The following is a 17,608-nucleotide window of genomic DNA, read 5'->3' on the forward strand; positions in this document are numbered from 1 at the left end:
ATTTGAGATGTTATTGGCATAGAAGTATGAAACTGGTGGTTTGACTGTTTTTTGCAATCAACGCCCGTCCCTCAGGACGCTGCAGATCCCCGGATGGCTTCAGCCTGTTCACATACCCTCTGCATGAGTCATACATTTTGCAAATCAAAAACTGAGTAATACAAGAAAAAGTCCAAAGGAAGGCATCAAGCCACCTCGACATACAGTATGCAATCACCCAGTTAATTCTTAAATATATTAAGTAGTAGTTCGACAGCACTGTACCATTTTAGTGATGTCAACATAACAAATGAGGCACATTGGTGCCATTTTTTTCAGGAGATTTGCTTGAAAGTCCTGCAGTAATTGCTATGAGATTTGCCGTGATCAGGGACTCGTGGTGAGAGCCGGTTGCACATCATCCGATCCATTTGAATCATGTGACTCCATTTGTTGATGCTGCCATGTTTTTCTGTTCCACGTTGCAAAGCCTCCTGTGCCACGATGATAAACTCCATGTCTAACGTCAAACTCTACATCCGTGTACCAAGCTGCAGGAAATAAGCCACGGCATAGAAGAAGAAATTGCCCAAGGCGTGGGTTCATTTCTCAAATTATAATGACAAGGATGCTACATTTACTGTCTGTAAAATGACTGTTTCAATAAGAGTCTGAATCACCAGCAATATGTTCTACTCACCATTGCTTCTAAACTGAGCAGCTTGTTCAGTACCGAGGGTATCTTGCACCAATAACATTATCGCCATACAGGCACTAAGAGAACCAAAATTAAAATGAATGTTGTACAAATATTCTTTAATTGCATCCATTTTCAATGATAATGACAGTTTTGAAGCTGCAGCCAGCTGTTTGACTTGGCCGACCAGCACAGCCCTTTCACACTTTCTGTACAGGAAAAATGAGCAAGGAAAGAGTGAACTAGTGTCACCGTGCATTTGAAGTGTAAGGGCTGCGCCTTTTCCCAACAGTATGATTGGAAATTCAATCAGTCCAAGTTGTATTCCTGTAAGAAAAGGCACATTCTAATTTATTTTTAGGGATGTCCCGAGTCATTTAATATTGAGTATCTGCCGACACAGAGTCCCAATTTGATACTTTTAGTTTCCCTGATACTGCATGTGCACAGACACACTACAAGCACATATAAGTCAGCCCAGTGGATACGTTTGATAACTGAACAGCTCTGCAATAAATTAAGAAACTGCATTCTTAATGTGTTTATTTATTTTAGTTATTTATTTTTTCATAATAACCAGACTGGTTATGTTTAAATATGTGTCCACCTAATGTAGCACTGTAGTAGTAAAACTGGAACACAGTGTAATATTGATTGAATGACACTTATGAAAGACGGATGGCTGCGTTTTAGTTATAAACATAATAAAAAAATAAAATAGTGATAAAAACAATAACTATAATCTTAATAATACAAATGATAATTATTATTTAAAATAGTCTTCACAAGTGAACCTTTACCGAAACATAGAGAAGTGTGGGGGAGAACATCCGACCCCCCGCCCATCTGGCTACGGCCCTGTGCAATGTCTGTTAGCAGGAGGAACCCACAGACAAGATAACATGAAAAACATATGTATTCATGTGGCAAGCGGTACCTTATTGGCAAGTAAGAAGCACATCATATCTGTCAGAAACAGACTTGATATATTTGAAGTGAAGCAGAGTGTAAATATGCTTTTCACCACTGCTGATTAGCAAGCAGAAAGCACTCACAGACCAGCGGCTGTTTTCTCCGTCAGCATGGAACTTATGAAGCGAATGAGTGAGACAGAATGCAGACTAAACTATGTGAGACTCCCGTTTAATAAATCTGATAATGCTGAAAAAACACAACATCAACAACAAAATGCCTCGCTACGATCGGATCAGAACATTCCTTTTTGTTTAATGGCCAAATGGTCGTCGAGTTAACACCCACTGAGGCCCCACAGAAACATCACCAGGCTGATCCTCACTTTATCGCAGGATCTACTATTTATTTAAAAGAAGATTTTTCATTATGGTACCACTGCACTGTACCTGTTAAATACACAAACCACCACGAGCCTGGTAAGAAATAACGGGGATGAACTACAAAAGTCCTGGCAGACAGGTGAGACGTGAATGCTCAAAAAAAAAAAAGGAAAAAAAAAAGAAAAAAAGAATTTCACTCACTGCCGGAGAAGGAGGCACATTATAACCCTCAAAAGCTGCAAACAACAACCAAGGCTGTATTCCAGAGTCTTTGACTCAAACAAAGCATCAGCGGTGTCTCTCACATGAAAGACGACCTCGCTGTATTTGACGGTTGGCTTTTTGATGTGAGGGCCTGTGGTTTGGAATGCACATGTTGTTCGGGCAGAAATGTGCTCAAACGGACAAAAGCTCCACATCCTCGTATTACAGGTAATAAAAACATCTTCAAAAAAAATAACAAAAGCTACTGATTATGATGTCATCAGTGTTCATCTGGCATGCACAATACACGATTGCCTTCCTTCCTCTGTCTCTGCTTCAGAGTTCAAACCCAACTCTGTGCTGAGCTACAGCACCTCAACTATGACAAGAGTTTGAAAGAACCCTCAGGCACCTTTGGATTCACTTAAACCCAGAAAAGGGAGCCGGCATCCTGGGTCTTTCACGCTAATCCACACCTTAAATCTGTCCTTGGGCCAAATAGAACACCATGCCTGCTCTACTCTTATCAACACAGTCTGTCTAGAAGACTCAGTGTGGGAGACTGAAGGTGCTGATTAGCAACAAATTAAAACCAGAGTCTCACATGCTGATACTGATGCACAGAGTGGCTTATAGATAATAAGCCTTTTGGTATCTCATTGGTTATAAGACACTGTAGAGTTTAGTTTACAGATACAGTTGACAGGATTAGACTGAGGGTCAAAGCTGATGTACATGTGATGTTGTCATAATAGTGATGCTTTACATTAGCAGTTGACGTAGTCCATCACGTTTAGGTCAGTGAGCAGACATCAACTTGTTTGACAAAGTCCATCATTCAGCTAGGTGTCTTTTTCTTGTGTGTTATTTTCCTGAAGTGAACAATATAACCACCAACTGGCCCAACAACCAGCAGAGGGAGTCACTGAGCTATATCTAGCTATACAGTTGTATCTTGTAATGTAATATCGCTCTTATGTTGTAAGCACCCGACTCTACAGCAGTGAAGCATGGACGACATACACCAACCAGGAGGCTAGGCTCAATGCCTTCCACATTTGTCGCTTGAGACGCATCATGGGTATATCTTAGAGGAACAAGATCACCAATACCGAAGTCCTCCCGAGAGCCAAAACTCCATGCATGAATACCATAATGTCCCAGTGCCGCCTCTGCTGGCTTGGCCATGTAAGGAGGCTTGAGGCTGGTCGAATACCAAAGGACATTATGAATGGTGAATTAGCTCATGGATCAAGACCAAGAGGTCGTCACAGACTTAGATACAAGGATGTGTGTAAGAGAGACATGGAGCTCTTTAACATTGATGCTGGAAACTGGGAAGAGATGGCTGAGGACAGAGTAGCCAGGAGAGGTGTAGTGAGAGAAGGAGTAAAGCTGGCAGAGAAAACCAGGTCCCTGATGGCACGACATAGGAGATCAAACCGACAAGCAAACCACAATCAAAATGTAAGTCCTTCCATATTCCTCTGTCAAGATTGTGGACGCGACTGCCATTCTAGAATTGGCCTCCACAGTCATAGAAGATACTGTAAAGCCTGGAGTGTCGACTTGTGATAATCCATCATCTCCTTAGACGGACGGATGCCATGATGAGTTGTATCTAGCTTGCAACTGTTAGAAAGACATGTCAGGGTTGATAAGTCCCTTCGCCTGCTTCCTTGTTTTCACTCTGGATCACCACAAGGTTTGATTGGCACAGGTTTTACGGCAGATGCCCTTCCTGACGCAACTCCACAACTGAACGCACTAACCACTTGGTTAAAGGAAATAATAACATCTGACACATATGATTCCCAATGGATTGAAAATTTGGGAACAGTTTCTCAAGTGGAACCAGTTCTCCATTTCCATCAATATCAAAAACCCCAAGTGTCCATTTGACCCAATTTAACATTTTCACACCCATTTTCACATTTCACACAGTGTGCACGTGCAGTGGTCACACACCACGCACAGGCCAACAATCGATGGTATTGACAGTGAGTGCAGGAGGCTCTCTGCGATTACAGCACGGCAGTGGTTGCCACTAACATGCCTTCTGGGTGTGAGTAAGTTATATGAGAAAGATGCAAAAACATAACTTAAACATGTTTTTGAGGTTACTGTGACAAATACCTCACAAACATGTCCTCACTGAGGGGGTTATGATATTGATTTGGTTTGAGGATCAGGAGACGTGATGAAGTGATTTGTCACGTCTTCGTGGGAGGCCCGCTCATCCCCGTGCTCATGCTGCACTATGCATTAACTGGTCTTCACTGACTTTGCAGATTCATAAATGGATCATTTTGGGCATCTTCAGAACACCCCTAGGCTTTGTAAAAACCTAGGCATGCGTCCTGTAAAATGCAGCGAGTGAATAGACAGAAAATTTGAGTCTACTTAAAACTTAAAAACAGGAAATGTATTATAACTCACCAAATTAAACTGGCATACAATGTAATATACCCCATAGGTGTGTCAAATTTAGGATGGATTAGGAACAGGTGTCATAGTCAGTGAGAGAAAGATGACTTTTGCACAGAAAAATGTTTTGCAAACTGTTCTTTTCTGTTTCACAGCAGTAACACCCTAATCACAGTTGGACGTGACCATACCTCCACACAGCCACGCAGGAACGATTTGGTATGAATTTAGCTGTCAGAGAAAAAGAGAGAAATGGAGATGCCAGAAATGTAGCCAAATTAATGTAACCAAAGCAGACACGTCCTTCTCTGTCTCTCATCATAGGTGTAATTTTGAAGTTATGTGCAGCTTGAAAGGAACTTGTTAAAATGGTAAATGGACTGCATTTATATAGCGCTTTTCCATCTGCATCAGATGCTCAAAGTGCTTTACAATAATGCCTCACATTCACCCCGAGGTGAGGGTGCTGCCATACAAGGCACCCACTACACACCGGGAGCAACTAGTGGATTAAGGACCTTGCCCAAGGTCCCTTAGTCATTTTCCGGTCAGGCTGGGATTTGAACCAAGAATCCTCTGATCTCAAGCCAAACGCTTTAACCACTAGACCATCACCTCTCCTAACTTGTTAATTTCGTTTATTTCCAAATCCTCAATGTAGTGGAAACTAAACCCATCACAGCTTATTTTGTCCAAACCTGTCTATCAAATACCATCTTTAATCTTACGTCCCTCTTGCATTTCTCAATTATTTCAATACAATATCATTCACTCTGCAGCCCTGCAAGAAATTCACTTTTATATGAAAGAAACTTTGACTGTGAAAAGATGATTTTTATTCTATTTCATTTATTTATTTATGTTATTTATTCATGTATTTATTTTCCTGGCAGCAACACAGGAACTGCAGTTCTACCCTGAATGGGCAGAAGAAAAGTGAGACAGACGTAGGAAGGGAGGGATGGGGTGAGATGAGTCAAAAACAAGAAGCAAGGTATAGAATGAAGCAGAGAGGGATGAAAAGAGTGGGCGGACAGCGAGCGAGAGAAAGCAGTGAGTACAACTCAAGGACAACCGTAGCCCCATCTCAAATTCTGCCTCGCCAGTTGAATTCATGAGACCAACATAATGTTCCCCTCCTGAGTCTGTGCGGCGTTTTTAATGTCAAGCGGGGAGATGGGTATCACTGTGCACTGCTTCACCCCGTGCGACGAGGGCAGATAGTTATGGTTCAATTCTAAGAAGCCCAGCAAGCGTCTATTCAGAGCTGGAGCCGAGGAAAAGCTGGCAGAGGTGCAACAGAGAGGAATTCAATAACTCACCTTCAGAATGTAAAAGCCAGTGTGCTCCAGCAAATACACACACTTGAAGCACAGTTCATCGTGAGGCAAAGGGGGGGGGGGGGGGGGGGGGGGGGGGATGGATATGACAGGGAAAGAGAGAAATGCTGTGCTTGGCTGGCACTGCTGGCACCTTTCAGCATTATGAAGTAAATTTAAGAGTCTGCAATTTATGATGGATGACCTGTTTGCATGTTTAAGTATCTGAGTTTCTTTATTCGATTATCACTTGCTGTCTTTGTGGTCAGTCTAACAGCTTTCAGTTTAGTGCAGATCCGCAAGGCCTGCTGATGTACAGTTTGTGGCAAAGACAAGAGTTTGCAAAAGCCACACAGTCCTCCGGTTCTGTCTTTCCATTTAACCACCAAATGAAACAGGTCATGAGAAGTCTTGAGAGTAAATAAAAGAAGATAGAATGAGAGGAAAGATGAAAAAAAGTCTGGAAGAAAAAGTCTTTATGTGCGTTAAACATATGTGTTCTCTTCTGCATTGTCTGTCCTGTGGTGTGCCCCAAGGTTCTGTCGTGGGACCTATTTTGTTTGCTTTTTTGATAGCTTGTTCTAGTGTTTAGATTACTGGTGAAGAAGCACTCAGTCTTATCACAATGAAATCCTTGGGCAAGGTTAGTGACATATAAGACTCAACTGCCGACAAAAACCTTCGCATTTTGTCTGTGCAAATTCATACATCACCTTTCTATTCATCACATGATCTTTAACCTGCAGTAACCCTAAAAGTTTAGACTAATTTAGAATGGTTAGTTGGAGAAACTGCTTGAAGATATGGCAGCACAGTGGCTCACAGCAAGAAGGTCATGGCTTTGATTCCCACTTGTGGCCTTTCTGTGTGGAGTTTGCATGTTCTCCCCATGTTTGCATGGGTTTCTTCTGGGTGCTCTGGTTTCCTTTCACATTTAAAGATATGCAGATTAGGTGAATTAAAAACTTTTGAATTGTCCAGGTCTCCCTTGCAAAAGAGGTCTTGATCTCAATGGGACAAACCTGGTTAAATAAAGGCAAAACTATGATTACTACTAATATGAAGGCATGCATACTCTTCTATTGTCGCATGCCCTTGGATGACCTTGAAAGATTAAAGTTAAAGTCACAACTGTTTAATTCAAATAGTTTGGAGCCAATATGGAGTAACAATGGTTGAAGTGGTGTGTGTTAGTCAAAGTGGCTCAGTTTTAGAAGTGGTCAAATGTCAAGGCCACACAGAACCACAGATTATGGTGTTAATTAATTAAGGAATTAATTTGCAAACACAAACATGTGCAGGTGTTGCACTCTCTTCATAGTGTTTTATATGTTGCTGTCAAATCTTTATTTTTGCTATGAAGCACTTTGTCACCTCACTTTCTGAAAGGTTCTCCATCAATAAATTGTATTCTTTCTTTATTGCAAATTTATTTACCTGTGCACTTCCACCACGTCTGACACTGAATGCATCCTGCACCTGTACCGGGGACATAAATTTTGCAGTTCTCCTGTTGCTATCAAAGAGCTGGCTCCTCTATGGGATGAAGTCCAGCTTTGAATGGATGTGCATGTCAAACTTAATCTAGTCAGATAACACAAACACCTCTGCCAGCACTGTGCATGCCGCTGTGCACTGTTTACTCTGCAGTAAGCAAGTCGGCCTCCCTTCCCACAGTTTCCTTCTCTGACATTAAACACATCGCCTGCACGTTCTTCTCCAGCGTTCTTTTCACTGAGGCTCAAGCTCACACTCTTCGGCTAAAGAGCAGCCTCAAGGATTTTAACGCTGCTGCGTCGCTTTTCCTTCCCACCAATATGTTTTTTGCCCTTTTACTTTACAACTAAGCTAAAGTTCTCCTGAGACGCTGCACTTTTAAATACACTTTTAAGGTCACGTTGTTCACGAGGTTACGATTCTCAGGGTGCGCGGCCACACGCGCAGGTAATTTATAATGTCTGACCAGCAGACAGTAAGAGGGGACGAGTGAAGACTTTAACGTTCTGATACACAGTAAACAAAACAAACAAAAACAAAACCGTTTGAGTGGAATAGTCTGTCTTAGTGGAACATTATATAATATCTAGTACGCTCTGATGTCTTCCCCCTCCATGCTTGACCGCCTCCATATTGCCGGGACACCAGGAGCACGCGTCGCGCAACGCTCCATTAGTTTAACACACGTGGCGAGAAGGGCCAAATTGCAGCACAATCAATTGGTTTTTAATGCTCTTGGCAGCCCTCACCCCCTGGAGCTCTTCAAGCTAGCACACTTGGCTAATTTAATGTAAGTCAACGAGCTGGTAGTGGCGGGCTGTGTGTATGAGAGGTCTAAGTAGCTGGTAGCGGATGTGAGCGCGGGTCATAAAGGAAGACAGATTGGTCGCCATGATCCACTGATGGCTGTGACAGCTGGGGTTCCTGCCAAGCAGCCGTTCGGTGGCACAGAGAGTCACTGGAACACAATGGGGATGGGCAACAGATATGGACACATGGCTGCTGCTGGCGTGGAGACCTGACAAGCTGTATGCCACACTACAATGTGGCTACTGGCTACTGAAAACGGCTCCATGAGGCCCCACAACATAAGGTTGGAAGATGGGTGGTGGTTGTACGGGTAGGGTCGAGAAAAAGAGGCACGGACCACACAAGTGCATGTACGTGTGCACATACTGTGTGTATGTATGTGCATGCACTACTACATGTATGTACAGTCAAGTCCGTAGGTATTTGGACATTGATCATTTGACCATCATGAAGTTAAAATGAGAGCGTTAAATGGACTGCATTTATACAAGGCTTTTCCATCTACATCACACACTCAAAGTGCTTTACAATAATGCCTTACATTCACCCCGATGTCAGGACGCTTAACCACTACACCATCATCTCCCCCTGTTGACTTTAAGCTTTAATTCAAGGGTTTATCCACTTAGGAATCTCCATTTAGGAATTACACAAATTTCTATACACAGTTCTGCTATTTTTTTTTTTGCAAGCTATAACTTCTTGGAAAAACTAAACATGAGAATTGTTCTTCATACAAATCACCACTTTTACAAGCAGCAACCATTGAGAAAAATAAACAGTATGGCACTGTATGGTAAATCTGTCTGGAGCCACAAGTTCTCCAAAACTGAGTTACTGTACAAGAAGCAGAAAAGTGAGGGAAGCCACCAAGACACTTATAGCAACTCTGAAAGAGTTATAGACTGCTGTGATTGGACAAACTGTGTGTAATGTTGCATCATAACGTATCTCTGTCTGTTGCATCACAATTTATATAGAATGGTGGAATGGTACAGAAATGGACTTTCTTAAAAAGGCTTGAAATTAGCATGGTAGTTAGATACACAGGAGACTTGAGTCTAGATTTGATCAGCTAACTTGTACGAAAATCGCGTGTTGCTGTGACCGGTGATGCAACCATAGACTGTATATATACTGGGCAACGCCTACGTGACGTCACCCCTCTACAGAAACCCAACTGATATGACACCCGTGTTTGGGCGTGGCCATGTTGACAGCCCACCCATACTGATTTGCAATGAACTCATTAATGCATAAAGGAGCAGAATGTGGGTGGCTCAGTGTGTGACAAAAAACACACCCCTCTCTTTGAGTCTGAAACCCCAGCTAACAGGCTAGCGTCAGTCTGAGTGTTTATTAAATCATATTATCATATTGTTCTCCTAATGACTTACTTTGTTGTGGACATTAAAAGCTATGAGCCGCTTATTTTCTCAGCAATCGTGCATTAAGTTGAAGATCAGGTTCCCGACAGCTGCTAAAAGTGCTAACACAGTTAGCATATAACATTAAATAAGACTAGAGTCTCACTCAGGGTGAATATTGGAGCAGACATGTCTTAGATGATCTGTTGGGATGTTAAACCACACATCAAGCCATACTATTCCAGGTGTTTGTAATAAAATACTCCAAACAAACAGACACATCCTCCACAACAACAGGTGTCCACTGTCAGCAGAGTCTGAGTTACAGTTGGAGGCTACGAGAGGAGTTGTCATCGTCGCTGGGTTCAGCTACTGTCACTCAAAGCAACCATGCCTACAATTATATAGAACTTTATGGCTTACAAACAGAAGTTATAAAAAAATATAGAAAAAACATTTCACCCCTCGTACACCTGTCACGGAGGAGAAAACGCTCTATAGAGACCAAACTGTTTTTTTTTGGGGGGGTTTTTTTTGGCTCCAAACCTGGACATTTTAACATGGAGTCCTATGGGAATTTGCTCTATTTTGGAGCCAGCGTCAAGCAGCCCGTCAAGAAACTGCAATAAGTCTGACTACCGCAAAGGTGTCAAAATACACCAAGATTACTGCTTGGATGCAACAGACAACACCTGCACCATGCACAGTTCCTCCAATCACAGCCACAGACACCTATAATGCATTCAGAGCTGCCATAGGTGTTTTGGTGGCTTCCCTCACTTGTGCTCTTCTTGCACAGTCACTCAGTTTTTGTGGACTGCCTACTCAAGACAATCCAGTTTGTATCTCTTAATGACTAATGTAAATCAGGTCCAAGTCATAGTCTGACTTGTCTGAAGAAAACTGGCTGCCAATGTGATAAACCCATAGAATTAAAGTAGAAAATCTACACCACAAGCGCATCTTGATCGTTTCATTTTGACTCCATTGTGGCGATAGAGAGGCAAAATTGCAATAGTTGCCTCACTGTGCAAATCCGTACAGACCTGACAGTATTTCTGCATACACATGCAGCACACGTTGTAATAATGCCCAGTTATTGGAACTGTCACTGCTGTTGTCCACCTTGCAGGACTGTCTACTGCTTGCAACACCTTCAAACACACACACACGGCACCAAAACAGTTCACGCTAGTGCACGAGCTTCAATCCTGTTAAAGTTCAGCCCCGACTGGGAGGGCAGCAAACTACAGCAGGAAAAGAGGAGGCTGGATGAGTTAAGACGAAGAACAGCCAACAGGTCAGGTGGCCGAAAAGGCAAACGGAGGCTGTCTGCCCAGCTGGTGTCCAGTTTACACGTGCACTGCCCTGCCCCACAGCAGGAGTGGAAGCGAGATGAGCAGGACTGAGCGGTAAACAGCCGCAGCAGGGAGTCACACAGCTAGTTGAACACTTTGAGTAAGAACTGGATGATCAGGATGAAAAGTCCAGTTTACTTTTTATTTTTCCAGATAAGCAAGCAGCACACAGACATGTTTTGTTATAATGTTCCAAATAAACCAGTTCAGCAACATTTTACTGCAGATTCTAAGTGAAAAGAGGGTTTTAAAGGAACCAAGTGGCAAATTTTGTTTTATCTTTTAAAATACATACATTTGTGGTTTTCTTAAAATTCAACAACTCCGTCTCTGTCTCTCCAGCTTCAACTCAAACTCAGACCTGAAAACACTCATTATAGACTCCTGTGATGCTGCAGAAGTCCATAATTGGCATCCTGCATGATCTGTAAGACACACCCACTGACCTGATCTGCAAAGGATCATGAGGGAGAAATAAAGACACGCCCCCACATTGTGAGCAGCTGCTGCTTTACATTTAATGCATGTGTCAGTTTGTTTGCTTTCACAACTAAATGGTTTGCTTCATTTTAATTTGACCATAAGCCGTTTATTCTGATAGTGCTGTTCATTTGTGACAGGGCGAACATGTATTTCAAAAGCTAGTGTGGCCAAAAAACACAACCAGATTAAATATCCAACCTATATGTTATTCATGTGCTGAATCATCTGTAGTGTTAAATCCAAATTTAAAACTCAGCTTTTTCACATTTTTTGGTTGAATTCGTGTTATGTCCAAAACACACCCATGATTAAATAAGAGACTAAAAGTAACCCCTGTGCACCCTGCACCTTACTTTGCACTCACAGAAACACATATCCTCCTGCAGGGTGTCCAATTTGGTGAGTAGGGATGGGTATTGAGAACTGGTTCTTTTCGAGAATCGTGAAGAAATGATTGAATCCACCGACATCAATAACCTTTTTGCTTAACGATTCCCTTATCTGAGACGTCCTGCATTCTTTATGATTGACACTGATGCTGACGTGCAGCACAGCCGGCTGTGCTCAGCTCAGAGGTGTGGAATTACATTTGTGCCATTAATGTCTGAAAGGAAATGCTTTTGACAAAAACTTCAGATTTTGTTTATTTCTATTTATGTCCAGAGATGAAGGATCCAGTGACCAATTTCATATTTATTTACTTTAAGACTCAATAAAATGTTGTTGACATAGAAAACCTGTAAGGCCTACTTTTAGTACACAGAAAATTCACAGGAGGTATTGATAAGGGAATCGATAAAGAATCGGATCGATAAGCAGAATCGGTAATGGCATCGATATCGATAAAATCTTATCAATATACATCGCTATTGATGAGATTAGACTACAGTGTGCATGTGACATAATTCCACAGTTTGACTCATTTGTGCACATGAAGTAAACATTTAAATAATTTTGGCAGTGCATGCGGCTGAGTCTTTGGAAAAGCCAAGGTGGCTCATGTGATGGACATTTTCTGTGCAGAAACTAAATTTATCTCAAACTCAATAAATGCTATGATACGTACGAGGGGTGACTGAAAAGTTTTGAGCCCGGCCAAGAAGAAACCGCGTCTGAATTAATGGAATGCTTTATTTTTCAACTTAATCTCTGTGTAAATCCCCACACGTTTTCTACCGTTGCTGCAGTGCCTTAATACTGTTCCCATAGAAGGTCTTACCCTCGAGCTCAACGAAGTCATCCACTGCAGATATGACATCATTATCAGTATTATATAGAGTTACAATAAGATGCCTTGACATGGAAGCCTGAAGGAGCCAAATCAGGGGAATAAGCTGGGTCCGGAACAAATCTGAAGCCATATTCATGAATGGCAGCCATTGTGATGTGTGACATGACGTTTTGGACCGGAACATCATCCTGGTGAAACAGAACACCTTGTTGAAGCATTCCATGCTGCTTCTGCTTTATTTTCTCGTGCAATTATCGTAAAAGGGAAGCATAATAGGCCACGCTGATGGTCTGTCCCTTCTGGTGATAGTCCACCATTATTACGCCCTCAGCATTCCGGAAGACAGAGGCCATGACCTTTCCAGCAGATGTGAGAGCTTTGGCTTTCTTCAATAGGGGAGAACTCACATTTCCATTGCTTTGACTGTTGTCTGGTCTCCGATTGAACAAGTTGCACCCAGGTCTCGTCCATGGTCATGAAGCTTTCCGATATCTCTTTCAATCAATCTATCAATCAATCAATCAATCAATTTTATTTATATAGCGCCAAATCACAACAAACAGTTGCCCCAAGGCACTTCATATTGCAAAGCAAGGCCATACAATAATTACAGAAAAACCCCAACTGTCAAAACGACCCCCTGTGGGCAAGCACTTGGCGACAGTGGGAAGGAAAAACTCCCTTTTAACAGGAAGAAACCCAGCAGAACCAGGCTCAGGGAGGGGCAGTCTTCTGCTGGGACTGGTTGGGGCTGAGGGAGAGAACCAGGAAAAAGACATGCTGTGGAGGGGAGCAGAGATCAATCACTAATGATTAAATGCAGAGTGGTGCATACAGAGCAAAAAGAGAAAGAAACACTCAGTGCATCATGGGAACCCCCCAGCAGTCTAAGTCTATAGCAGCATAACTAAGGGATGGTTCAGGGTCACCTGATCCAGCCCTAACTATAAGCTTTAGCAAAAAGGAAAGTTTTAAGCCTAATCTTAAAAGTAGAGAGGGTGTCTGTCTCCCTGATCCGAATTGGGAGCTGGTTCCACAGGAGAGGAGCCTGAAAGCTGAAGGCTCTACCTCCCATTCTACTCTTACAAACCCTAGGAACTACAAGTAAGCCTGCAGTCTGAGAGCGAAGCGCTCTATTGGGGTGATATGGTACTATGAGGTCCCTAAGATAAGATGGGACCTGATTATTCAAAACCTTATAAGTAAGAAGAAGAATTTTAAATTCTATTCTAGAATTAACAGGAAGCCAATGAAGAGAGGCCAATATGGGTGAGATATGCTCTCTCCTTCTAGTCCCCGTTAGTACTCTAGCTGCAGCATTTTGAATTAACTGAAGGCTTTTCAGGGAACTTTTAGGACAACCTGATAATAATGAATTACAATAGTCCAGCCTAGAGGAAATAAATGCATGAATTAGTTTTTCAGCATCACTCTGAGACAAGACCTTTCTAATTTTAGAGATATTGCATAAATGCAAAAAAGCAGTCCTAAATATTTGTTTAATATGCGCTTTGAATGACATATCCTGATCAAAAATGACTCCAAGATTTCTCACAGTATTACTAGAGGTCAGGGTAATGCCATCCAGAGTAAGGATCTGGTTAGACACCATGTTTCTAAGATTTTTGGGGCCAAGTACAATAACTTCAGTTGTATCTGAGTTTAAAAGCAGGAAATTAGAGGTCATCCATGTCTTTATGTCTATAAGACAATCCTGCAGTTTAGCTAATTGGTGTGTGTCCTCTGGCTTCATGGATAGATAAAGCTGGGTATCATCTGCGTAACAATGAAAATTTAAGCAATGCCGTCTAATAATACTGCCTAAGGGAAGCATGTATAAAGTGAATAAAATTGGTCCTAGCACAGAACCTTGTGGAACTCCATAATTAACCTTAGTCTGTGAAGAAGATTCCCCATTTACATGAACAAATTGTAATCTATTAGATAAATATGATTCAAACCACCGCAGCGCAGTGCCTTTAATACCTATGGCATGCTCTAATCTCTGTAATAAAATTTTATGGTCAACAGTATCAAAAGCAGCACTGAGGTCTAACAGAACAAGCACAGAGATGAGTCCACTGTCTGAGGCCATAAGACGATCATTTGTAACCTTCACTAATGCTGTTTCTGTACTATGATGAATTCTAAAACCTGACTGAAACTCTTCAAATAGACCATTCCTCTGCAGATGATCAGTTAGCTGTTTTACAACTACCCTTTCAAGAATTTTTGAGAGAAAAGGAAGGTTGGAGATTGGCCTATAATTGGCTTTCACAATAGAGCTCTGCATCAGCCACAGATGGGAGCACCTGTGCAGTTCTGCGCACTGTGCACAGCTCATGCCGCCGTGGCTACAGGTGCCAAGTGGAAAATGTGTGTTGTGTTCTTCAGTTCTTCTCTAATGTCTCTGATAAGGAACAAGCACATCTCATCTTCATGCCATGAGTGGCCTGCTTTAGACGGTATGCTACAAATCGTCAAGATAGGGCCCACTGTGATTTTTTTCTACATTCCCTTATTCAAAAAACACAACTGATTGAAGCTACACGAGCAAAGGATTTGTGTGTGGTCGTGTAAACATAGCTTTAGAGACCTGAAAACACCATTTTTAAAGAGCGCATTACTTCAGTGTGGGGTCTTTTTTGCTAAACACCTTAATATTTTCACTATATTCAGTGTGACATAAAAAAAGACAAATTCTCTTCTTTGATTCCACGTTACCTGTGTGACACATGAAAGAATCAAACACGCCGTGTGCACTCAACTGATTGATTCTATGTCTCATTGTACCAGTGAACTCTGAGTGAAGGAGAACAAAGTGCGTTGACTGTGCCTCGGGCGCAGCAAAGAGCCCGAAGCAAATATGAAAGCCGCCAGCGGAATCATTTAAAACCTCGACACCAAGAACACATACGGAGCTCAGATCATTTAGCTCAAACTCGGAATATTTTCCTAAACTAGAAACACTCCGACGTCAGTGAGGTAAATGTGGGGGAAAACTCCAAACAACTCTATTCATACTTCAGAGAGAAACCTGCTCTAAAAGCAAGTCGTAATTTTTTAAAATAGCTGCCATTAAAAGGAAACATCCAAGGCAAATTTAGCTTTCACTAATAGGAGGAAATTTTAACAAAGAAAACATTTAAATCCTAATTAGTGTGGTCAGTTTTTGCAGACTGGGTGACCTGGAAAAACTGCGTTATGGACTCGGCCCAGCATGGCGCCAAACTGTTGGACGCCTCAGCTGTGCCACGGCAGACTGTTGGTAAACTTAATCAAAATGATTATTAATTGTTCCCCTGTCTGCTGTCATTTCTTGGCCACCACATGGAACAGTCTACCGCCTGTCTGCGGCGCAACGGTCTGGTAATGATGTGGGATCAGTGCCTGGCACAGTCGCCACCAGAAAAAAAAAAGAACCCGAAACTCAATCCAAATATGCTTCTATATTTAGGAGAGAAAGATGCAAGTGGTAACTGGAACTGAATATGTGTGTGTAGAGGTCAGTATGTTAATACCAGGTCAATGTTGGTGCCTTTGAGCAAGTGTGCCGAAATCCAGCCTGCAACATGGGATGAATATGTGGGCTTCTTTTCCTGATTATTCACATTACTAATTAAATTCAACATAAACAACTTTTTGCACAAAACCTTTCAAACAAATAATCACTGCAGAAAAAAAACAAAACAAAAACCAGACTGAGGGGTGAGGATCAGGTGAGCGGTCGGGTGTCGTACTCACTGTAGGTTGCATAACATATTGTTGATGAGGCATCCATGATGTACTCTGGACCTAAAAGGAAAAGTGCAAAATGTGAGATGATGGTGGTGACACACAGTTTCCTCTGCGTACGTCCGACACAAGGACATCCTGCTGAAAGCTGCAAGCGCTGTACAAATATATCTCAGTATGTTCAAATATTCCTGGAATGCTCAGCGAGTCTTTGGGGGAACTTGGAATGATTGCTTGTATCACAGCAAAATGTCTAAATCTTTACACAGTAGAGTTTTGTTAAAGATTTGCAGAAAAAGGAGGGCACTTGGTAGCGTGTAAATCTCAATTGATACACTATATCCCATGTTAAAAAGCTGTTTTAAAATTTCATTTAATTCAGATTCGATGAACTGGTATTGGTTTCAGAATTAGAAGGAACCTGTGCTAGATTGGCGTCCCATCCAAGGGGGAAACTATGCTTCAGAATATTTAGTATGCACTCAGCGTTGGTTAGTACATACTGCCAAACTGTTACTGTACAGCTGTAGGTACCAAAAGTCAGCGATCGAGTACTAAGGATGCAACTCGGACATCGCCACCATTTTACTTGCCCTTTGACCTGGATGATTATGGAGGACACGTGCATACTCACGTAGGCCACGAAGGTTTTTTCCATTTTAAACAGAACCTAATGCCTGTTTGTACAATGCCACAGCCCCTCGAAAGCTGTTACCGTTTTACTGTCTGAGATCTTGTTAGAATTTTCCTGGACGGTTTCTTCTTCTTCAGTTACCAGGCTCCAGTTGCATCATGAGATAGCGTAGCGTAGTCTGTTTGTGTACTATGGAGGTAGCAGATCATCCAGATACGCTTAAATTACTACACAATATCTACTGAGTATTCAAACAACCCACAGATTGTGCGCACTGCATTTCGTCTACTATCTAGCAAGTCAGTATGTGTATTCACATGTAGTAGACGGACAGAATTTCATCCGCTTCATGCGACAGAAACCAAGGACAACCACTGGCACCAATGGATCTCAGGGCCTACATATACTGGACTTACTTCTTCTTCTACCAGCATTATGGTTGATGTAAGTGCAGTTTTTGTTGCGTTGACATGGCATGTTTTACTACTGTGGTTACTGTTATCATATCACCTGTTAGTGGTTAACATTCAAATAAGCAGTAACACTAACTGTGGTTAACACTGTCAATGGGA

At 42.0% G+C, this 17,608-nt stretch overlaps 1 protein-coding gene across 4 annotated transcripts in view; it reads right to left on the reverse strand.

Annotated features, from left to right (window-relative positions):
* Positions 1–17,608, reverse strand: part of LOC117501699 (RNA-binding motif, single-stranded-interacting protein 3) — a 467,438-nt gene that overhangs the window by 39,379 nt on the left and 410,451 nt on the right. For all 4 annotated transcript variants that reach the window (XM_034160656.1, XM_034160655.1, XM_034160658.1 and 1 more), the window contains exon 10: positions 16,412–16,462. In XM_034160656.1, coding sequence (XP_034016547.1) covers positions 16,412–16,462 — 51 coding nt within the window. The remainder of the gene's footprint in view (positions 1–16,411; positions 16,463–17,608) is intronic.

The sequence above is a fragment of the Thalassophryne amazonica genome, chromosome 20, assembly GCF_902500255.1.
Source record: "Thalassophryne amazonica chromosome 20, fThaAma1.1, whole genome shotgun sequence".
Taxonomy (NCBI): domain Eukaryota; kingdom Metazoa; phylum Chordata; class Actinopteri; order Batrachoidiformes; family Batrachoididae; genus Thalassophryne; species Thalassophryne amazonica.